The sequence below is a fragment of the Phodopus roborovskii genome, unplaced genomic scaffold (assembly GCF_943737965.1).
Source record: "Phodopus roborovskii unplaced genomic scaffold, PHOROB, whole genome shotgun sequence".
NCBI classification, from domain to species: domain Eukaryota; kingdom Metazoa; phylum Chordata; class Mammalia; order Rodentia; family Cricetidae; genus Phodopus; species Phodopus roborovskii.
The window spans coordinates 28,276,504-28,301,413 of NW_026125295.1; the positions used below are offsets into that span (position 1 = coordinate 28,276,504).

General features: G+C 36.8%; 1 protein-coding gene across 1 annotated transcript; it reads right to left on the bottom strand.

Annotated features, from left to right (window-relative positions):
* Positions 1 to 2,955: 2,955 nt before the first annotated feature.
* Positions 2,956 to 23,491, bottom strand: Plscr4 (phospholipid scramblase 4). Its single transcript, XM_051201172.1, is given in 12 exon segments — positions 2,956 to 3,003; positions 3,623 to 3,747; positions 3,750 to 3,780; positions 5,200 to 5,361; positions 10,126 to 10,309; positions 10,311 to 10,350; positions 11,399 to 11,441; positions 14,630 to 14,754; positions 14,757 to 14,843; positions 20,038 to 20,099; positions 21,224 to 21,251; positions 23,380 to 23,491. Coding segments are annotated over 12 exon segments (1,047 nt in total).
* Between the last annotated feature and the right edge of the window lie 1,419 nt (positions 23,492 to 24,910).

The window sequence follows — 24,910 nt, forward strand, 5'->3', positions numbered from 1 at the left end:
TTGATCCTTTGGCTCTTACTATCTTTTGCATCCTCTTCTGTGATGTTCCTGGAGTCATAGGCATAGGAGTTGTGTTGTACATATGGAGTGCGAGGGACAAGGATATTAAAGGGGGGAGTATAGGGTGGAAATTATGTAATTTTTTGGTAAAATAAAATAAATGTCAAATGTTGATTGGGGCTTGTCATAGGACACTAGTTTTTCGATGTATTTTGACCACTTGTGGATTTCTGTAACAGTCTCTGCTACAAGGGGTTAGAGTGGAATTTTAAGAAAACATAAACTACCATAAACACTAGCCAAAGAAACTTCTTTGGCAGCAAAAGAAGACCATCACAGAAATCCACATCTGGATCTTCAGAGAACAGAATGCAGAGAAAAGAACATCTGACCACAGGGTACCAATCCGCAACTGATACCTCTACAACACAACCCCTATACCTGAGGCTCAGGGAACATCTCTAAAGAAGGGCAGGAAGATTGTAATAACTACAGAACAGTAAGCTGTGATGTGAAATAGTGTCTTCTATATACAACGGGGAAGTTATACTCAAGACATCACTACTATACAGTGGTCTAAACAAAACCTGTGCAATAACAATACTAACTGACATTCCTACATGGATGAGGGAAATTCAAAGGGCTTCATCAATAGATGAAAAGCTACAGGCAATTAATAGCAGCTAGTGTAGGGATAATCAGTCATCTCCAGAAATTAGACCCTCCTCATACATTGTCTAATCCTGAGCAGTCAATCATAAACTTATACACATATGAGCAATACTAAATGGACATAGCAGGCCGTGTGCATGCTTACTTGTATGCAAGTTAGATGTGTGCTTGTGTGTGTCTTATCTAAAGAGGTAAAATTTGAGAGGGAGGGAAACCAATGAATTTAGAGGGGAAAGAAATATGGGGTGGAAAAGATAAAATACAGTACTGTAGGAAATCTCATAAGTATAAAAAAGGATCTGAAGTGGGTATAAGAAGGTGAGAGCGGATCGAGGAGAAGAAAGTGGGAGAGGTATGATGAAAAATACATTTATTAAATTACCAAATAATTGTCCAAAACATTAAAAAATGAATGTTAGTTATTACTGTTCAGTGCCTCGGGAATTAATTAGTAAATCTATACAAGAAAGAAAATAACTTGGTAATTAATAAGAAATTACTTTAAAAACTCTCTGGAAAGCATGCAGACTCTGTCACAACTCAGGAAATAAAATACTATCTTATTGTTAGCTTTATCACATATTTATTTGAAGATCTAAGAAATCTAAGGGGACAAGAAAATACTCAACTTTTTAAAAATGGTCCTGTTTATTTTTTTTAGTTAAGTTTGTCAATTTCATACATTAAAATTCCATTGAGATACAGAAATTGCATGAATTATGTTAAATATGACACCTTATTATGCTTAAGGGATTTTTCTGCTAGAAAAGTATTAGTATCCCAAACGCTAACAGTACTGACCTGCACTATCAACATAAGGCCAGGGTGGATAAAATGACAAGTTCATAATGAGCTCTGTTTATCTGGTTTATATGCAAAACATAACACAGTACTACAGAAAGCAGGTGTGTCTAGTTACTATTAGAGTTGCATTTTAAAAGATAAGGTATTTAGTTTTTAGAAAACAATTCACATATCTTAGCCTTTAAAAAATGAATAGGGGCAAGTAAATAATTGTAACAAATAATATAGCAAAACAATCTTTATCATAAAAAGATTAGTACAATTAAAAGTGAAGCACCTGTTGTTTGTTTCAAAAAGAGCTATGGCCTAAGCCTCTTCTCTCATGATAACCCAACCTAAAAACACTTTATATTCATTAAATAAGCTCTAAGAGAATACATCCACGTGCAGATAGGAAGCCAAGGTGAGAGACTCACTAATTGGTGTATTCATACATACACTATCCTTGACATGTACAAGTACTCGGCTGATCCTGCATAGTCCTCATTGACAGTCTGGAAAGAATTCAAAGGCAACATATTTACTGCATTTTTCCAATTGTTTGTGTGTAAAAAGTTGTTTAACATAGAAAGCAGTCAAACAATGGTAAGATTTATGCATTCCATTTTTATAAACTGTCATTAGGACATCTTGCTCATTAGACTGAATTTGAAAAAGAATGTCAAGTGAGATACAAAGATACAATATATAATCTTAGGCTTCAGGATACATATTCAGATATAAAGTGTGTGTGTATGCTAAATGTGCCAAGTAAGTAAATGTACAAGGTACATTGTACTCAAGCACCAAAGCCCTAAGATGTGAAGATCTTGGCTGTGGCTCTAGTCAACTGCTAGTAGCCTTCATAAATAGGTAGCTCCAAAATGTCCAGCTGAAGAGATGAATAAACACTTGTGGGAAATATAAATGGCACTATAAAAAGAATACACTTTATTTTGTAATAAAATCAAATTCCCCACTGAGAACTTTAAGAAATTGTATGCATGTTGCAGGACAAGCTTCTGATACATGCTCACAAAAAGTGTTTTCTTTGCTCGTTAAAGCAAATTATTTCTGTGTGCCTTTTCTGTCCTAAAGATGAAGATTGAGAGTAGCAGTCCTGTCCCCTGGAATCAAGTGTGTGTTCTTGACAGAGAAGAGAGGGATAGACACAGAAGATCTGTTACTACCTGTTAAGTTGAGAACTAAGGGCTTCATTTTCCCATAGCTCATATGCCTATTGTTTTTTTTGTTTGTTTGCTTGTTTTTATTTTTGTTTTTTGTTGTTGCATTGTACCTGTTTACTTGGCTAATAGAGCAGATATTTTCTAGTGCCAAATACTCAACTGGGACATGTGTCCTGACTGCATCATTGAACTTATACCAGTGAAAGCAATGTTCAAGCCAGAGAAAAAATACTTGCGAATAACTGAAGGCTGGCTGTGAGCCCAGTGTATATTTCTCTAATTTTGTTTTCAACTGACACTTTGCTTGATCCTTCTATCTTGATGAACACCTTGAAGGAGTCCTTTCAAAGTACATGAAATCCTGAAATTGGAAAGAGGATTATATTTAGATTGAGAAACAAATGACAACTAGATAGAAATAATTATATTAGTGCATATAGTATATTGCCTTTGTAATTTATCATGACAGCATCCTATTCCAGTAAAAGTAAATAAATCTAAACTATTCATGAGCTCAGCTAATGTGTGAGAATGCAGGTGGATAATATGCTTTTAATATTCAGCACAGATTAAGATTTTTATCATTGACTGAAGGAAAAACTCAGAACTAAGGATGGTGCAATACTGATGAGCATGACTGCAGTTGACATGCAAGAGGAAGGGGGCAGCAGCTCTGTACTTATTTTATTGTATTAATTATCAAGGGCAGCTGTTTTGAAGCGGTGAGAAAAATAACAATTAGGAAATGATGATCACTGCATTCGCTATCTGTATGACACCTTCCAGGTGTGCCCAGCAGCCTTTTCTCAGTTAAGATCCATCAATCTGCAATGCCAGTATTTTTCTCCCTGATACAAATGAATAAACCCAGGTAGCACAGAGAGAAGCTGGCTAAGAAGTTTTGAAATGAATTTTCTTCTATAGAATACTGTTTCTCATTAGAAGAAATAATTCTCTCAAGCCCACAGCATAAGGCTTACAATGAGGAAGCAAGCGCCAAAAATCATTGCTTTCATCTTCACATCCAGGTTTAAAGGGAAGCGAATCTCAAAGTGGTCAGCATCTCCCATTGTTGACAGAAAGCCATTCCACTTCCTGATAATACGCTGATATTAGGTGCTACATCTAGAGTGTTGACCTGCAGTGCCAAGAGTGAGATTTTAGGATGGCTGAAAAGCATCAAGGAACATGTCTTGGTCCTCTTCTTAGAAGCAGTTTGTGATATGATAATATACAGTGCAGGAATAAACACAAATGGCATAATTTCCATTGAGGACTCTGAAGATTAAGTGTATCTTAAGACCCTCAGTCTAGTGACTTTTCCTAATCTTTAAATACATCTTTTGGGGGCTTTGTCAGAAGGTATTGTTTGAACTAATGATTAAATTTGTTTATGTAGCAGAGGGTGAGAAATGGAGAATGGAAAGTGACTTCCAACCAAGGGAACCTCTAAACAAAACTAAGAGGCCCGTATTATAAGTACACACCACTCAAGCCTCTGTGGGACAAACCCACCCTGTCTGAATATATCTAGGTATAAGAATGGGCTTTAGCTTCTAAAAGAGGGACCCAGAATTTGACAGTAAAAGTACCTCATACATAACTTCAAATGTCCCTCAGTAATGGAATGATCACATGCAATCTGCCCTGGAAATCTGGTTTGTTGACATTTTCTACAAGATTCTTAATATGTGAGTAATATTTTATTGCATGGTAGCATAAAATCAAAGCTATAAAGCTTTCTGTAGCATAGGAAGCAGGAGAAGGAATAAGTTTAGGTATATCAAGCCTCATCCTCTTAAAAGGCTTTGAGAAAGCCTCACAAACCTCAAGCCTTTAATTCTAACAATTTATTTGGCAGTCCCAGGTGGGAAAATGCAAAACAAAAGACCACTCTTTTTAATTTCTTTCCTTTTATTGAAAACAATTTAAATTGAACTATATATTTTCCCCACTCCCCTCCCCTCCTCCCCTCTGCCCTTCCCCCCTCTCCCCTGCCCCTCCTACTCCCAGTTTTACTCAGAAGGTCTTGTCTTTCCCCCCTTCCTAGGCAGATCCATGTCTGCCTCTCTCAGGGTCCTCTTTGTTACCTGGGTTCTCTGGGGTTGTGGCCTGTAGACTGGTTGTCCTTTGCTTTATTAGATCATTCTTTTTTTTAAAGAAAATATTATAATACAACCCTGTCATTTATTATATCCATGACTTTACAAATTCTTTAAGTGCTGGGATTTGCTAGATTTTTATATATAAAGCCTATATTCTCATTCTAGAAATCATTAGGGAGAAAACGATTATATATATCAAGAACAATTATTGACCCAATCAGGCTGTTTACTCCCAAAAGTTTAATTTTCTAAATGGGAAATATGTTTTTTAAAAGGCAATGCCACTCACACTGCGGAGACTATCAAGTTGCCATGAGAAACCATGGGAAAACTCATAATTAACTCTTTCTTCATACCACTTGACTCATTCATGTGGAAAAACTGGTAGACAAGAATGTTTTGAGGTCATAATGGAAAATGTAGAAGCAATGCTTCTTTTTATACACATTTACCTCAAAAACAGGATCTGAACCACAGCCATAGGTTGCACATGGACCACGCACTCCCACCTCATTCTCTTTCCTCTGATTTTGGATGCTGTAAGTGTCTCTGCATAAGTTCCAGTGTTCTGCAACAAATCCAATGGCAACACCGGGAGGACATTGCACTTCCAGCTGCATGTGAAAAGTAGCAGAAGTTATGGTGTTGTACGTGTACAATGCACAACTGTGCCACTCATATGCATATACCTCGTCATGTTCTTGGTCATTCCAGGGCAAAGGGGATTAATGTTGGGGACAGACCCATGTTTCCCTGGGGCCATTTGCAGGGTTTTATTCCCAAAAGCACTCTAAAGAGATGAGGTTATGTTTTACTGTGGGACAAACAACAGGCTTAATCACTGCTGAACTGCTGGATATAAGATTCCAGTTAGCTAAGCCCAGTGTTCCTAACAGGACATAAGGCATTGTCTCCCAGTCACAGAAGGACCTGAGACAAAAAAAAAAAAAAAAGCTTTACATGAATGTACTGGTATTTATGTTGCTGTGCTATAAGAAAGGCTTTTGAGCAGGTGGTTGGGGCGCTCACCTTTAATCCCAACACTTAGGGGCAAAAGCAGATGGATCTCTGTGAATTTGAGGTCAGCCTGGTCTACAGAGTGAGTTCCAGGACAAGCAGGGCTACACAGAGAAACCCTGCCTTGAAAAAAATAAAAGAAATGTAATAACAGCCTTTGTTTCATGTAGGAATTTGATGTCTTCTAAATAAATGCATTAAATTGAGTAGTTAACTTAATAAATCATACCCAGTAAAACTAATTTTTTTTGTGAAAATTGTATGAAAGTATCCCCCACCCAATTGATGGGAAAGTGTTCCACCAAGACATTGGTGGATGTCTTAAATAGAGATAGTTCTGAACCCAATACACAGCACACTTTACAATAAACACATGCCTATAGCAAAGTTTAATTGATCATTTAGTTGCAGTACAGTACTAACCAGAACCATTAACTATAAAATAGTTACAACACTCTGTCCTGTAATAGAAATCATGTGAACGTACCATTTCAACTGCCACCGTGAGTATGGCAGGGGCATGTTGGGTACTCTGCACAAAGGAATAAATCATGACCCAGAATCCACCATACTATTCATTTATTTCTGGAACTTAACATTAATATTTCAGACTGCATTTGTCTGTAGTAACTAAACCACAAAAAATGGAAGTGCCGATGGAAGTGGGGGCTGCTGTGTGATAACAGTTAAAAGCCCACAAGTAGAGGGAGACAATAGCATTTTATTAAAGATTCTTAAAACACTGTCCACTATGAAGTTGTGTTTAATTACCTGTGCAATAAAAACATTATAAAAGCTGTCAGGAGTTGCATTGCCAGAGCCATTGTTCATATATACAAATCTGTACTTATACAAAACATTAAATTTGATAGTTCTCTAGAACCAAAACTTTTCAAGGCCATGAAATAAAAAAAAAAAAAACCTCATAACTGTGTAAAATTAAAACTACCTTAATGACTTTTAAAAAGCTAATTTTATTTTAAATAGTGCATAAACACATAAAAGATTGTATAATAGTGAGGAATGTCATGACCAAGTGACTAATATATGCCCGAGTTTTTATACCGTCCTTGAATAACAAATTGCAGAGATGTAGAACAAGTTAGTAGTTTCCAAGAATTAGTGGTGACAATGAGGGAGAAATAGCAATGAGGTAAGGAAGACTATTTTTATAGTTATGAAATTGTTGGGGCCTTGTTCTGCGGTAGATAGATAAAGACATCTACACAGGTGATAAGACTATGTAAGGAAAACACACAAAACAAATATTAAAGAGGGAAAATGCCTTTATTATTATGTTAGACAAAAGGTTAGTAAGTTTATAAGTTTCCAATTCTGGTTAGCTTTGATTTATTTCTGATCTCCATAGGAATTTAAAGGCATTGACTTGAAAACCAAATATCACATATGCGTATATATGCCTGCTATGGGGGGGGGACAAGGACTGGAGAAATTCACCTCAGATATAGAGCTCTTATTACAAAGATAATGATAATGAGTGCAAGGGAGTATCAGAAGAACAGAAACACCGATGGGCTGGAACAATACTATCTATCAGGAACTGAGTTTAGAGACTGGTGTGTACTGAAAAGTCTTCAATCTTCAAAGCAACCATTTTGTCCAAGAAGAACTATTAATTATAATCTCAAATTTACAGGTAAATTGATAAACAGTGACTTGATAAACATATTAATATTTAGAAAAGAATGATATATAACACACCATTTAAAACCTCTAGGTATTGTAATTCAGGGCCTAGACAAGAAATTTAGCAAAGTAGTGACTGGAGGAGATGTGCAGGAGTAAAAAATTCACCAAGGATTTTGAGCCTCTGAAAAACAAAGAAAGAGAAATGTTGGAAATGAAATCAGCAATAAATTAAGTAAATACAACCACAGTGGAAAGCATTGTGATAGGCAAGAGCAAGCAAGAGCATGAGTTTGAGGGACTCAGGGCAATGAAAAGGCAATCATACATACATACATACATGCATGTTATAACATACATGCAACACATATGAACAAAGCTTTCAAGATTTCTGGGGTACATTCAAAAAATAAGATTTAAGAATCTCTGGAGTAGAAGAAAGGGATATGATAAAGTCTAAATTCTAGAAAGTATGGAAAACCTAGAGGAAGTCATAGCAACAAAACCTGAGGCATTTAGAACCATAACAGGAATGAGCAGAAGAGAACCTCTCTATGACATACTACAGTGACGATTACAAATACAAAAGTAAGAAACAATACTAAAACTATAACAGGAAAACAACAAGTCACATACAAAGGAAAACACACACCTCTTGCCATCAACTCCAAAACCAGGAAATCATGACATGAAAGTAAACAACTGCCAAATAAGATTGAAATGCCCAGCCAAGCTATATTTAAAGGTTATAGAGAAATAAGGCATTTCAAGAAAAGCACAGACTAAGACACTGAGTGGCAACCAAGGCAGCACTGCAAAAAAAAAAAAATACTTAAAGTTTATGAGCTGCCAAATATGGGTGCTGGGAACCAAACTTGGGTTGTCTAGAATAGAAGAAAGTGCTCTTCTCGCAACTAAGATTACCTTTGCTCAGTGACTCTAGTTTGTGTGAAGTCAACAAAAGCTAGCCAGCACAACCTTAAAATAATTGTAAACATTCTGGCAAGAAATATTGAGTCTCCCAATTTCATAAAGCAAACACTTAAAGGTAGTAAGTGGAAGGTCAGACAGAGTCGGTTGCACTCAATACACCATTACCATCTGTACAATGTCTTCTGTACTAACTACACCTAAAACCCCCCAAAAAATTTGCAGCTAAACTACAACATATGTATATATATATATATATTGAGACATGGTTTCTCTGTAGCTACAGAGCTACAGAACTAGCTCTGTAGATCAGGCTGGCCTCAAACTCACAGAGATCTGCTTGTCCCTGTAGCCTGGGTGCTGGGATTAAAGAAGTGCACCACCAACACCCAGGGAAACCATACATCGTTCTTGCAGTGACTCGTGGAAGATTTTTAAAAGTTGGTGACAATGTAGACCATAAAGCAAGGCTCAACAATGACAAGAGAATTGAAACAACTTATAAACAGGATTGAAACAATTCCTTATATTCTGTCATATTACAACAAAGTAAAACTAGAACAAACATTAAAGAAAACTAAAGAAATTATACACATTTTTAGGGCTGAAGAGGTGGTTCAGGAGTTAGGAGCATTGCCTGTTCTCCCAGAGGTCCTGAGTCAATTCTCAGCAACCACGTTGTGGCTCACAACAGTCTGTAATGAAGTCTGGTGCCCTCTTCTGGCCAGAAGGGATATATGCAGGCAGAGCACTCTACACATAGTAAATAAATCTTTAAAAACAAAACAAAAAAAAGGTAAAAGAGAAATTATACACATTTTCAATGAATACTGAATCAGTGAAGAAATCGAGAAAGAAACTGAAACAATAATAGATTCTAACTAAAATAGCAACAAAGCTTCTCAAACCACCAGGACACAGACAGGGCAGTTCTAAGGGAAATATTACAGCTGGGAGAGCTTACATTAAAAATAAGGTCTCAAATGATCCACTCAAAGTTCAAAAAAAAGTTAACAGCAAGCCAAATCCAAACAGCAAATAGCAGGTAGAGACTGATGAAATAGGGACTAAAAGGAAACACAGAATCAACTAAAATATCTTTTTGAAAAATTCCTAACCATGTGAACCAAAATAAAAGGAGGGTACAAATTAATAAAATTAGAGACAAGAGGGATGTCCAAAACAAAATTCAATGTAATCCAGCTCTGCCATCAGCAGGGCACTCCAGTCTGGCATCCCACCTGCCTTTAAGACTCTCTCTCTCTCTCTCTCTCTCTCTCTCTCTCTCTCTCTCTCTCTCCCTCTCTCCCTCTCTCCCTCTCTCCCTCTCTCCCTCTCTCCCTCTCTCCCTCTCTCCCTCTCTCCCTCTCTCCCTCTCTCCCTCTCTCCCTCTCTCCCTCTCCCTGTCTTTGCATAAAGGCATAGGCTGTGATGAGTACTACAATCAAAAGCCCTTCCCAGTTTGTCATCTGGTGGATATGTTGGAACCTTTACATGCCATATGACTACAGTCCATCCCTATAAGTACCTAATCCATCAGAATGTAGCTATTCACAAAATAGACTCAAGTTGCACTTAACCCCATCTCTCAGTTGAGGAGATAAAGGAAAACTGAAATTCTGTCCTTTGACAGCTTTCTCTCTCTCCACTACCCAGTTGCAGTTTTATTCTGAATTGTAGGGCTAGAAATCTCCATCCCATGTGTAGTACAGAGAGGAGAAGACCAACCACGCTGTAAAGGGCAGGTCAGGAAGCCAATGTCGATTCCAGTCCTGTTTTCTGACCTCTTGCCTTACACAGGGGCAGCAGAATCAACAACAGGTATATCAGAAAGGTCTCGGCATGGTCATGATCTCTCAGCCGAGGCAGACAGTGACCCGGAGTATGAAGGGTCGTAGGTTCCGATAGGCATTCCTGGTATAATCATATGTGTTTTCAGTTACAATGTACACCATCTGGTCTATATTTTTTTATATCATATATATTTTTCGTTTCATAACCTGTCATCACTAAAAGAATGAAAAAAGAATCTTAGATTAGAACAAGTCCAAATACTCCTCAATCAACCTTTGCTATAAAAAAGGAAGGAAGAAAGGAAGGGGAGAGAGTAGGGAAAGGGAGGGAGGGATAGAGGGAGGAAGGGAGGAAGGAAGGAAGGAAGGAAGGAAGGAAGAAAGAAAGAAAGAAAGAAAGAAAGAAAGAAAGAAAGAAAGAACTATGGTTAGGACTGAAAGCCAATTTTTTTTTTTAATTTCAGAGGAAATATAACCATGTGACCCATGAGGGTTTTAAAAGTTTGAAACAATTGCTAAGTTTAGTATGAAATTATTTTAAAAAGTTTTTCCCACATAAAACAATATTCCTGGAATAAAAGTATTCAGAAAATTTTCATAATAAAACCATTTTAACGAATCACAAATGAGACCATAAATTAATCAACACATGAAACTGATGAAATGACTAGGGATATACTCCTTGCAGATAAAAAAAAATAATAAACCCAGGACAACCAAAGCCCCACGTGGTGCCCAGCGGGGCTTGCCCAGCTTCTACCCCAAGAAAGAGTGAGCAATCCCAAGAGGAAATGATAACAGCAGAGCATCACCTGTCTGGGCTCATTTATCCAGACTTCCATAGCAACAACCACATACTATACCCTGCAGTCTTAAATTCTGTTTTCTCTTTGCCACGGATTGTAGTGGAGCAGGGGACTCTAGCTAGCTCAGTCACCTCTCACCTTCTTCTTGTGCTCATCTGAATTAAGTTAAATGCAGAAGAAGGAACACAGACAAATAAACCAGGAACCAATCAAATTAGATGCAAGTCCTTTCTGAGTCTAAGACCATCCTTATATGTAGTAGTAGTCGATAAAATTACATGGGAAATTCATTTATTGCTTTTGCAAAGATAATATAATAAAGGATAGTCTCCTGCCTTTGAATCACTGAAAACTCATCAACATAAAATAAGGCACTAGGTATGAAGTAGTGGAAATTTCCATCTGATTAAAATACTGCTAATTAAAACACATGCTAGTCAAAACACAATTATACATACATTCCAGAGGCTCAAAATGCTGAAGAATGTGTATGTTGTTCAACTGTGGAGACAGAACAAAGACAATTAGAAGACAGAAAGCTAGAATTAATTTTAATAAGCAAGGGAAAAGAATTTGATTACACAGTATTAAAATGTATCAGTCAGGGGCTGGAGAATTGGCTCCTTCTTAAAAACACCAGCTATATTTCCAGAGGATGTGTGTTTGCCTCCCAGAACCAATATGGTTGCTCACAACCATCTGCAACTCCGCTTCTAGGGAATCCGACATCCTCATCTGGCCTTCACAGGTACTAGGAAGGAAGTGGTACACAGATACACGTGCAGGCAAAATACCCATGTGCATGAAATAAAATGAAAATAACTAAAATGTATCAATTGGGGCCAAATATCTCTTTGAAAACTGAATGGAATCTAAAAATTTAATCAGTTGAGAATCTCATTTGCATCTAATTAGACAGATATTAGCAGAGTTGTCCAAATAAGAAAAACACTGTCAGGTAGTTCAACATTAAAAACCAGAGAGCAGACTTCATAACTGTAATTTTGCTACTGTTATGAGTCATAATGTAAATGTCTGATATGCAAGATGTATTTTCATTGTTACAAATTGAACACAAACCATAGTGATTAATCCAGAACAATATGTAATTTTATATTGTGAAATATTTATTTCTAATTACAGATAAATGAAATTTTCTCTGAAAAAGGTTAGAGTGCTGACTGACATGAGGAAAATATCTGCTTGCTATAGTGACAACCCAGGTACATGTAAAGGATCTTAAGTTATTTCTCTGTCAATCTCTCTGAGATGTTCACGTGAGAGCAAGTCAGGATGACTTAACATAAACTAGATACAACATGTGATGATCTCATTGTTTCAGGAAGGTAAACAAGCCAAAGCAAGCCTGAATAAGACCTCTGCTTCACATTATTTCCCGAGAACCTCTCAAAGAGGTTAAACACATGAATTTTCATTCATCTGCATTCACTAATACCAGGTTCTTGCCCAAGCGCATACTTTAGTATGGATGCATGAGGGTAGCACCATGTGAGTAGTATCTGGAGAAAGGGAAGGACGAAGTCAATAAAAGGAAGGTTAGGAACATTATTAGAGAAACTTCTACTTGAACGGTATTAGAATTACTTTGAACAGTTTGATGGCTTTATTATCTGGTCAAGTTCAAAACATCCCAGTAAAATATACACAATCTCCTCTAGGACAGATAGATCTTAATCAATACATTTACAAATCCTCTATGTCATTAGATCATTCATAATCACTAACCATAGAAAGCTCCCTAAAATGTTGCAATGCATAAAAATTCATTAAATACTGAAAGCTACCTGATGTAATAACAAGATTAAAAACAACTGACTATGGATGATATTGTGTGATTAGTTACAAAGGGATATAGGAGGACACTATCCAAGGTTAAGGTAAAACTTATAAATTAATAAGGGATCATTTCTTATAAGATATCAAAATGGCTCCTACAGTTGTTTGCAGTTCCTTTTGTAAAATGCAAAGAAATTGAAATACAGAAATAAAAATATTTACTGTGTGGCAAAAGTGTCTACCAAAGGGCAAAATGCTCTGATTACTGCTGATGAGAATGTTTCTTAGGCACTGTTCCAGGAAAGACTATACGAACAGGTGGAGCCTCGGCAAACACAAGGCTCTGGAAATATTCTAAAGCTTCAGCGGATGGAAAAGTGCTCTTGGAGATCTTAACAAAGTATCCCATGATCTGTACTTGTCATCTCAAACAACGTGACAGGGAAATGACACAAGAGGTTATAACTAAGAATGTTCACAGCCAAGATCTGCAGGACACACCTCTGTGTTCCAACAACAGGATGCCCATTACAAGTTTATCCATTAAGACTCACACCGTGATAGTCTGCCCTCGATTAAACTGTTTCATGGATAATGAAGACTCCAAGTCTCAAGTTAGTAAATGGCAGAGAGGAGAAAGACCAGGTGTATTTGGCTCCAAACTTTACTTTTTCATTTATTTTAAACTCTATAATTCCCGAAAGGGAAAATGGCTGCTCTTCCAGAGTTCAATTCTCAAAACCATCTATAATAAGAACTGGTGCCTTCTTCTGGTGTCCATGCATGCAAGCAGAACAATCTACACATAATAAATAAATCTTTAAAAAAATACACTGATTTACTCCCTGAGTAAAAGCAGAAACTGAGATACTCTTTTCAAAAATTTTCGTATTTCAAAAGGCAATTTCATTGGGTATTGTAATGGAGATTTCTAGTGTGACTCACTATAGTCATTTCTGAAAGACTTTTAGACTAGTATATGCATCTATCACTTTCTATGAATAAATTTTATATTTCATCAAAAGCTTGCTCAATAAATTTTAACAAGAGATTTCATTCATGTAAAATCCAAATGTTTTCTTACCTAACCCTGTAGATTTTCATTTATCAGCAATGCAACAATCTATGCTTTTCAACACATAGCCCTAACAGGTCCCTTCTACACAGACAACTAAAAACTGACACATGTCAACTCCAGGGGTGTTTGGTTTACTACATCAGAACAAATTACTAAATGCCCTTACTAAACAATATATTTAAAAACTTCTTTATAAGTTCAGAAGGCATTTCCACAATTAGCCTTTTCTTATTTTTGACAACAAGTTTTCTTTTGCAGGTTTTAGATATCATTCATACAAAAACTGTGTACACACCAGCTTTTATTCTGGCTCTGTGATTTATATATACAGGAAACTGGGGAGTCACTGTGCTTTATGAAGGGGACATGTATTTTAGCTTGAAGCAACATCTTATACTTACCTATATTTATGTGTTAGGGTGTTCAGGAGTGTTAAAGAGTCTGAGATGTTTAAAAGAAGCTATGGGCTGAACATTTTGTGACTCCATCTCCCCTTGTCTAGTAAACTCTTCTCCTTATTGTTTTTCTTGACATGAACACTTTACATGTGACCCTCATTCTTATTTTTATAATTTCCTTGAGAAAGCCATATTGAACAAGTTGAAAGTCAATTTTATTGCTTCACAAAGAACGTATGTGTCTTGTGAATATATCTGTTTTCACTGATTGCCTGTAAATCCACCAACATGGCTCTCAGCAAGGCAGCTCTGCCGTCAGTGACCCGTCTCCCTATTCACTTTTGCTATCATCTTGTTTCCTGTTTATACCCAATTGTCAGGCTTCATTGGAAAATGCTTTAGATATATTATGGTACCTGAGCTAAGTATGCCAGACCAAAAGGGCAGCTGGGCACAGGAGTTGGCCCTGGCATCCACATTACTGGAGCAGCCCGATAGGTCTTAAGATATTTGCCAGGCTGGTACTGGATAGAATGGATACACCAGTGGTATAGTACAAGGGGATGGTACAAGGATGCCTTAGAATATTATATCCCATAGGCAAGCCTGCAAGTGGAGGTCCACCAGGGCCTGTGTTCTCAAACAGATGAAAGTATTAAGTATCACTTTAGTGTATTGGAAGTTACATGATTTTTACATTAGAAAATAACCAAGCAACATGTTTTTAAAGAAAGCATGCCCTCTCTTCTTTGAGGGTATACCTATATATTAACAATGTACTAAGGGGATTTTTCACTTCATCTGATCATCTTAAAACTTGTGACATAATTATGTCCTTTGTCACATTGAGAAACAAGGTGACCTATCAAAGTATGAAACATCTCCTTTATTGACCAAAAACACACTTCACTGTTTTTAATGGGGTAAATACAATGTTCATGAACGAAAGCAGATGATTTGGAGATAAACAGCCTGAGATCTAGATTAAAGAACAAAGAGAAATGATTGAACAAAAGTAACCTAGCATTTTGCAATAGCTAGTAAAAACGCCAATAGTCCAAGTGGTCTAGGATTTACAATTGCTGAGAAAAATCAGTCAGTACAAGAATGACACGATCTCAGATCCTGAAGAACTTACTTTAAATAAAAAATGGAGAAAAGATAGCACTTTTTGCAAAGTCAGTTCTGTAGAGGCTCAAAGCCTTATGATGGAGACACTAAGGAAGTGTAGCTTTGGAATCTAAAGGAATCTGTGACATTCCAATCTATAATAAAGAGCTTATTAAAAGTCATAAATTACAAAATCAGTTTTCTAATTTTTTATCTCAAAACACAGCTATGAGGTAAACATTATTTAGGAAACATTTATCATAGCAGCTTTGAGAACCAGCAGCCATGACTGTGGCTAGAAAAAGATAGACCTACATACACATTACCATCTTTGGATTTTGGAGCACATTCATGCTTGTAAGAAAAGCAATGGTTATTATAAAACAAGAAAATGCTGAAATCACAGACAGCTGTAAGATGTAAACCTGTGCAGACAAGATGGACTATGATATAAGTTCTGACTCATTCAACCTGACTCTCCCTGGGGAGGAAAGGTTTTGTGAACATAGATCAGATGAAGAACTGTACAAAGGGGGCTGAGCTCTGCAGAAGTAAGGACTGTTTGTGGAGTGTTGACAGAACTGGTTATAAATAAAGTAGGTAAGAATATGGGCAAACGTTATGCTTTTTTATCTAGAGCCTGAAATTTGTGCCAGCAGACTGGAGAGTAGATGTTTCTGTTTTTAATCCTTACCATAAAAGATTACATTAAGCAGGAGGTGCTTGCCAGGGTACAGATGTAAGGCAAGGAAGTTGAATTGTGACAAAGAGAGAATAAAACCTAGAAATCATTAAAACTGACATTTTAAAAAATGTGTTGACTTGGTAGTGGACTTTTTATTAAGTAAAGATTAGAAAGTTTCAGCTTTGAGCTGGTTAAAATGGTTAATGACCAAAACCAATCTCCCTCTAAAGGTAAAAAGGGGATTATGGTATAGATATGAATACTTTGTTTTGGAATGTATTTTCATTTATTGATACAAATTTGAGGTCAATTTTGTGATATGTATATTTCTCCTCTTGTTTAGGTATTGTGTTTATATAGCTCATTTAGAAATATAATGTATAATTTAGTACAGATTATAGATATTACCTATGATAGTCAAAACTTAGAGTTAAGTTAGGTTTTCAAGATGTATTTGAGATGGATAGGCATTCTTCAAAACTTTCAAAGACCTACAGAATATGGTGTTTAAAATGGTTTAGAGTTTTTCTTAACAGTGAGGTACAACTGCTCCTGGCAACACCACCTGAGTCAGAAAGGAAGATGGACATTGAAGAAACTCGTTATGGAGTGTGCCTCCAATATTCCAAGACTAGTCATTTGGACAAGATACTCTTTTGTCTGGACTATTTGACTTTATGCTGTATAAACTGGACATGCAGGACCCACAGAAAAATAACTGCTGATTCAAGATGTTACAGGATCCCTGCTTCATTGAAGAGTCTGCCAGACAGTCTGCAGGACAAAGAGAAACTGCCAATACAGGTGGACAGTTTAAAATTTCCTTCTTTGCTGAGGAGTCTGCCAGACACGCTATGGCCTGTAGGCTGAAGATAGAAGATTACAGAAGGACTTCGGATGACTGACTAGGCGAGTTGTCTCTGTCATTTCTAGAGTTTATATATTATCCTTCTGTGGTCTTTGAAGGATTTGAAGACAGATAGTTATGGTTATAGTTTTCCTTAGGATTAAAGATAAGTTACATATAGGACTTTAGACTCACAAAGATAGGATAGATGATAGAATATTTTCTTTAAATCTTATGAAATGTTAATGGACTAAACATTGTTAACTGTGGTTCTTATTTGATAACTTTTGTTATATATTTTACTATGTTAAAGTTAAAACCCTTCTTTTTATTTAGACAGAAAAGAGGAGATGATGGGAGATGTTATTCTGTAAATATGTTCCTCTTATTGGTTAATGAATAAAGCACTGTTGGCTAATAAGAAAGCAAGATAGGTGGGACTAAAAGACAAGGAGATTTCAGGAAGTAGTAGGGAAGAGATTCAAGAGGTACGGCCAAGAGAGAAGAATGCAGGGCCCTCTCTCTGGTAAGATAAGACCACGTGGAAATACTTAGATTAATAGAAATGGGTTATTATTTAAGACAGAGCTAGCCGATAAGAAATGCTAGTAACAGACCAACAGCTTTATATATAATACAGCGTCTCTGTGTGTTATTTGGGGCTGGCACAGATGTGAGACCCGGCTGGCGGGAAAACCAAATTGTAACACTGATCATATAATTAAATAGTGGGGAGTGCTGTTTAAAATTGCTTTTAGATTTAAAAAAATGAGAGCAAAAGTGAGTAGCTAGAGAAGAAGAATGAGGGACACTTTGAATTTGATTTTATCATGAAGAATGAACTTTAATTCTCAAAAGAACTATTGTAAGAGCACCCACCTGAACTAGAAGTCAGTGATCCTTTCTCACATTCTCAAAACCCTCATTTAAAGTATACTATTCATGATATTATGTAAATCAGTTAACTGCAGCACCTTGTACTTTTAATACAAAAGTACCTGAAGCATTAAAATTTCATGACCAATAGCTAGAAGAAAAGTAAAATTTATGTAAAAGACTTACTCAATATGATTAAATTTCTATGTCTGTACACCAATTTATATTAATGAGGGAGTTTTGTTATAAGGACGTAATACTCCATGTTAAAAGTAAAGAAGAAGGGAAAAAAATGGTAAAATTTTGTCTAAGAAACTAGCATCCTGTGTTTTCATCTGAGCTGGAAATTGCCCTCGAGGGTTTTGACTGTTTCTGCAGGAAAACAAACTGAAACAAAACAATCCATGTTTAACTTTGTGTAACCACAAGACCTCACATTAATTTACAGAGAACTCTAGTATGAAACTGCCTACCAATTTCAGTGTGAGGAACTGCCTATGGGATTTTCATTCCTAATAACCTTTAATATTGCCATTGTTTTTTATTTCAAGAAATCATGCCATTTTTCTTCTCAAATGGGTGCCATGTAACAATGGTTTATTTATTAACTATTCTTTTTATAAACAATATTAGACAATGTTATTTTTGGTTGAAGAATACATTCAAAACTATAATGGAAATTATAATTAAATTTGAATTTAAATAACTTCATTAAATCAAATTTTGTAACTGTATTACTTCTGTGAATTACAAGAACACAATTCATATCATAAAAATTGACACTTCCCTGAGTTGTTGGTCATGAGGTACCAGCAGTGCCCAAAACAAGATATAGGTTATTGCCATTACCCTTGGTCTCACAACTGAACTTGATGGTACAATCTTAGTGCTCAAAATACAAACCATACATTTTGGATGTAGACATAGACACAGAAATCTAGCTGGAACTGAAATTGAAGCTCCTTCATTGGTGGTTAATTTTCATACTGCCAGAAGATTTTATATAGGCTGCTGAGACAGGGAAGCCATCTATTGTCTTAACCAGCAATGCATCCTGTGAGCAACAGCATTTGCTTTCCAGAAAAAAAAAAATGTGCTCACTGGTAAAACAGAGGCATGATGAGGGATAAGGAGGCATGGTACCAAAAGCCAAAAGGTATCTTGTTGATAGCACAGCTGTTGCATTCATGAACCAACTGCACCTGTGGCTACCTGCTCATGAGACTGCACCGCTCCCCCAAGGAACTAATAACAGTTAATAGTTGCTGGGAAAGAAGGTATCATGCTTTTTAAAATAACCTCCCTCCTATGTTCATACAAACAATGCTAAGCAAATTCTGGGACACACATCCACACATGCATACACATGCACACACACACCATAGACAAAGAGAAACAGAGAGACAGTCAGAGAAAGACAAAGAGAGACAGAGACACACACATACAGAGAAGGAGAAAGATCTAAGTAGGAAGGTACTTCCAAGGACAAAACAGGTTTCAACAGAAGAGGCAGGAGTAAAAGAGAAACATGGATGAAAACAATACAGAGATTCTCCATAACTTACCAGATTCACATGTGTAAAACTATCAACCGGTTTTTAAGGGATATGGTGTAGCCACTAGGCGGTGATCACAGTGACTCTTCACTGTAGTGACAATTCATCAGCAGTACATTTGGCAATGTATACATTTTCAACTCACCTGTTTATTTCAAAGGCTGGGACTAAACGGGGCCTTTGCCTGCTAGGCAAGATTATCAATGCGTTAAATTTCCAACCCCACCTATTTTCCATAGTGAACAGAACCTAATTTTAACAATGTTGACTTCTTGGAAATGGTGTAGTTACTTCCTAAAATGACTATACTTTCTAAAATTGACTCCAGTACTATGTGAGACCCCCTCCTCCCAAGCTTCCACCAATATTCTTAAGACACAAAGAATGCCACAGTGCCTTAGTCCTGCCCACAGCTATGCCCTTCTAATTCACTGTCCCCTTCTACCATTTACCAGAACTTAATAAACAACTGTGTAAGACTCAGGGAGTTTTTCTGCTATACACATTTCCATTCCTCTTTAACTGTCAAAGTCTTATGTAGCAAAGCCTGCTTTAATCAATCATAACTCCCCTCCAATCCCTGGTAGGACCAGACAGCAACATCTTCCGTGTTCCCACGATATTCTTTTCATCTGTCCGCTAGGAACATAGAGAATGTTATCCCTGTTTTCACAGCTTCCTCCTCAGTGACCTCTGCAGCACAGTCTTGCTATGGTGTTCTGGAGGATTAGTCTTGAAAGTTTACCTTACCTGGCAAAAAATGAGAATTGTAGTCATGAGGGGCATCAAACACTGCAGTTGGTGATGTTATCCTGTAGGCAGCTCAGGAGCTTTGGGGACCACACCTTGAGGAAGAGAGGAACATGGTAAGTGATAACATGATTGTAAAATGCACTTATCCCTCTTATAAGCACCAGAAAATACACTCATATTTCTTATGAAAATGACTATTAATAGATTCTGTGAATTTTACATTGAACATAGTTTTGAAAATGAAACTAAGCATCATACTGGGTTGCAGTCTAAGCTTTCATGGACCTGCTTCAGCTGACCGCATGCAGACTCCCACCTGCAGAGTTAATCCCTTTCAGAGGACTGTGATTAGTTCTCTTATTATGTGAGAAACACTGGAAATATGAAGCTCATTCTTCACAGTCCTTTGGAAATGTGTCTAAATTCAAAACAATAAGTAGATTCTCAGTAGCTACAAAACTAATAAAGTCAGGAACACATCAGTCAGAGTTGGTTCCGTCCATATTTGTAGTGACTCGAATTTTACTACATCTTTCCTAACAGCTGCTTGGTCATCATGTCACTGTGGTTGCTACAAGGGTGATACAGAAGCCAGTTCATAGTATTATACTTTGTTTTCTTGGTGACATTAAAGGAATTTTTATCTGGCTTACTATACAGAAGGATCTCAATTTCATAAACAAATGGTTGAATTTTGTATGAAAGAAAACAACAGACTGTAACTGATATTTCTCTTCTTATATCATTTTCTAAAAAGGCAGAGTCACCATGTCACTCTACTGCTCCAGGTCAAAGGCCAGAGCTCTTTCTGTCTGTATTTGCCCTCCAGTCTTTCTTTTGTCTAAGTTCTTCTCAAAATTTAGAGTCCTTTCAGGTCCATGTGCAAACATGAGCTGCTTTTACTCCTTTTCTCTCAGAGGGTTGATGTGTTCAAATGAACTTGCATACAACTAAGAGTGGTTATTGCTTTTACAGAGGTCCCAGGTTCAGATCCCAGCACCCACATGAGGGTGTTCACAACTTCTTGTGGCAACAGCTTCGTGGGGATCAGACACATATTGGCTTCCAAGAGCATTAAAACCCACATGTGCAAACCCAAACAAACACACACACACACACACACACACACATACACACACCTTAAAATAATAAAATAAATCTTAGGAAATTAATAAAATTGTACCTGACATTTTTATGAATTCCTGTTATACCTGAAAAAGAAAATATTTTATTGTATTTTAGTATACAAATACAATATATGTATTTAACAACAGAGACAGTAGAAAGTTTACAAACTCATAGAAACCAAACAACTCACTCCCGAATGAAAAATGTGTCAGGACAGAAATCAAGAAGAAAATTTAAACCTCTTTAGAATATAATAAAAATGAAAACACAACATATTCCAACCCATGGGACACAATGAAAGAAGGAATAAGAAGCAAGTTTAAAGAACTAAGTAGTTACATTTATAAAATACAAGAAACCCTGGAAAAATCACATATTAATATCTTAGTGACACACCCGTGTGCTCTAGAAAACACAAGAAGTAGTATCCTCAAAAAGTAGTAAGTAAGGAATAATCAAACCCAGCACTGAAATCAATGACTAGAAGTAAAGAATAAAAATACAAAGAATCAATGAAGATTTGGACTTTTGGGAAAATCAACAAGATTCACAAATTAGTAGCCAAATTAATTAAAATAGAGAGGAGAACCAAAGTAATGAAAATGGACATGAAGAAGGCGGCTACAACAGAAACTGAGGAAATTCATTGAATCATAAAGATATATCTTAAAAAGATCTGTGTTCCTTCAAACTGGAATACCTCAATGAAAGGAGTGAATTTCTTGATATATACAACCTACCAAAGTTAAGTCAAGATAAATAAATAATTTAAAAATATCTATAACCCCTAATGAAATAAAAGCAGTAATTAAAAACTTCCCAGCTAAAGCCAAAACCAACAAAGGAAAAAAAAAAATCAAGGTCAAACTGATTCAGTGCAGAATATTACCAGACCCTCAAAAAAAAAAAAAAAAAAAAAAACATTATTCCAAACAACATAAAGTGGTGGAATACTTTCTAATTGTTTTTATGAAGCTACTACTATCTTGATATTAAAACACACAAAGACATGGAAAAATAAAAATTAAAAAAAAGTATAGACCAACACTCCTTATAAAGACAGATGTAAAACTTCTCATAAAGTATTTGCATACAGAAATCAATAAGACGCCATGACCAAGTTGGCTTCAGCCCAGAGATTGAGGGTGGCTCACCATACATAAATCCAGTAAAATATAATCCACCATATAAACAGACCAAAATATAAAACATACACAAGATAATCTCATTAGATGCAGAAAAGGTCTTTGACAAAATTCAACAACCTTTCATAATAAAATTTCTGAAAACACTAATTGGTTTGTTTCCATAAGCCCCTACTCTGTTTGGTTGACCATAGTGATGTTGATGGCCACCTAGAATAATATCAACTCAGAGCCAGTGTAATTTCAGAATGTCATGTTTATTCCCTTTCCTTTCATATGTAGCTATCCTGACATAAGAGTCACTTTTTAAAAGATCCTCTGAAGAAAGGGAGATGAAAAGTTAATACTACAAATTTTAGTATTATTCTTATAGGGTGTTTCCTCAAGAAGGACTGGCTTCTTCCTCAATCAAAGAATTCTGGGTCTACACGCTGACTGTATTGGCTAGTTTTATACCAAGCTGGCACAAGCGGAAGTCATTTGGGATCCTGGAACCTCAACTGAGAAATTCTCTGCTAGGCTGGCCTATGCTGCATCTTGATTGATGACTGATGTGTAAGAGCCCAGATCACTGTAGGTGTTGACACCCCAGGCAAGAAGGAAACAGACTGAACAAACTTTGGGAGCAAGCCAGTAAGTAGCACTCCCTTGTGGTCTCTGCATTAGTTCTTGCCTCCAGGTCCTGACCATGACTTTCTCAGCCATGAACTGTGATGTGAAAATATAAACTAATATTAACTCCCTTTTCATCCCTCCCAGATTAGAAATAAACTAATAATAATGAGATAAAATAAAGCATACATGGATGCTTTATATCACAGGATGTAGGCTTCCTTTCCTTCCCCTTCCCTAGACGCTGAGGTCTTTTCTCATCAACCTAAAATCTCTTTTTTTTTTTCTTATAAAATTTTACAATACCATTTTAACCAAAATATTATATAAGTAGGATGATTTCCAGTTGGTACAAGCAAGAATTCTGTCATCTTAATACTCCCTTAATAGTCAGTAAATTGTTTCAGATGTTGTCAGTCAGTAGCACCGAAGCACACTGTACTTGGAGACTGACCTCTCCCTTCACTGTGTCTGGAAATTAGTCCTGGAAGCTGAGCCACATCTCCACAGTTTAATACACCAAGGTCCAGAAACTCCTTTTGAAGCCCTGGCATTTGGGGACACATGATTCACACAGGGTTTCCAGAACTGAGTGGAACATAACAGAGGAAGAAAGGAGTCATGACATGGACAAATTCTGGTAGGGGGAGGATTCACTTCCTTGCAAGGCAGCTTCTACTTCAAATGACATCTGGCAGCAACAGAATGCCTATTAAATATCACACATTCTAACCTACCTCTGTCGTCTTTCTATTACTTTTATATAATTAATTTGTTTTATTTTTATGTGCATTGGTGTTTTTCCTGCATGTGTGTCTATGTAACTGGAGTTACAGATAGTTTTGAGCTAATATATCAGTGCTGGGAGTTGAACCTGGGTGCTCTGGAGGAGCAGCCAGTGTTCTTAACGACTGAGCCCTCTCTCTAGCCTCTTTCTTACACATAAATTTGTGAAACTATTATATAAGCAGGGTAAGTTCCTGTTGTAGGATATTTGTACAGTACGAAAGCATATTGTTGTGACTGGTGTAATAAAAGGCTAAATGATCAATAGCTATGCAGGAGGTATAGATGGGATTTCCAGGGAAAGAAAGTAAGAGTAAGAGATGATTGAGACACAAGGAGATGCCAATGAAACATGAAGAGAGTTGGACATACAGAATGAAAGGAAGGTAAATGCCACATGGTAAAATGTAGACTAATAAAAGCAGGTTAAAGTCTACAAGAGCTAGTTCCAGGACAGCCTCCAAAGCCATGGACAGAGAAACCCTGTCTAAACAAAACAAAACGAAACAAAAAACAAACAATAAGTGGGTTAAAGTCAGTCATTTACATTATAAGAGGAGCTAGTGGAACAAGCCTAAGCTAAGGCCAAGCTTTCCTAATTAATAATAAGCCTCCATTTTATTATTGTGAGCTAGCAAAGCTGGCAGCCCAAAGGAGAGTCTGATTACAATTTCCTGTTGACACAAGCAAGAATTCTGTCTTAATCCCGGAATAGTCAGTGAATTAATAGAGATATTCCTGCCACTCAGCAGCAGCTAAGCAGCCTGAGACACTGACACTGTAGCCTGCACTTAAGTTTCACTTCTAAAAATCCTGACATAATGTGGTGTCCCATAAAACCAGAAGTTCTAGCCCACACAGGGAGATTAGAACATTCAGTCTCAAGATCCAAGATGATCAGAAATTCACAGTGAAATACTGATTGGAATCTGTGCTGGTCTCTGGGAGGGAGGTGCTTGCTGTGTGAGGCAGAGGGCAGAGGCTTAGAAACTGGAATATGCATTCTAAACCCCTGGCATTTGCATGTCTCAGAAGCCCTCACTCCCAATAGGACAAGAAAGGATGAAGGAAGTCATGTGTGGACAAACAGTTCCTCCTGCTTTTCAGCAGGGCAAGAAAATAGCTAAGTTAGCAAATATCCATGTCTCCTGTCTGCTCGGTGAATCTAATGTTTGATCTCTGAACCATGATAACATATA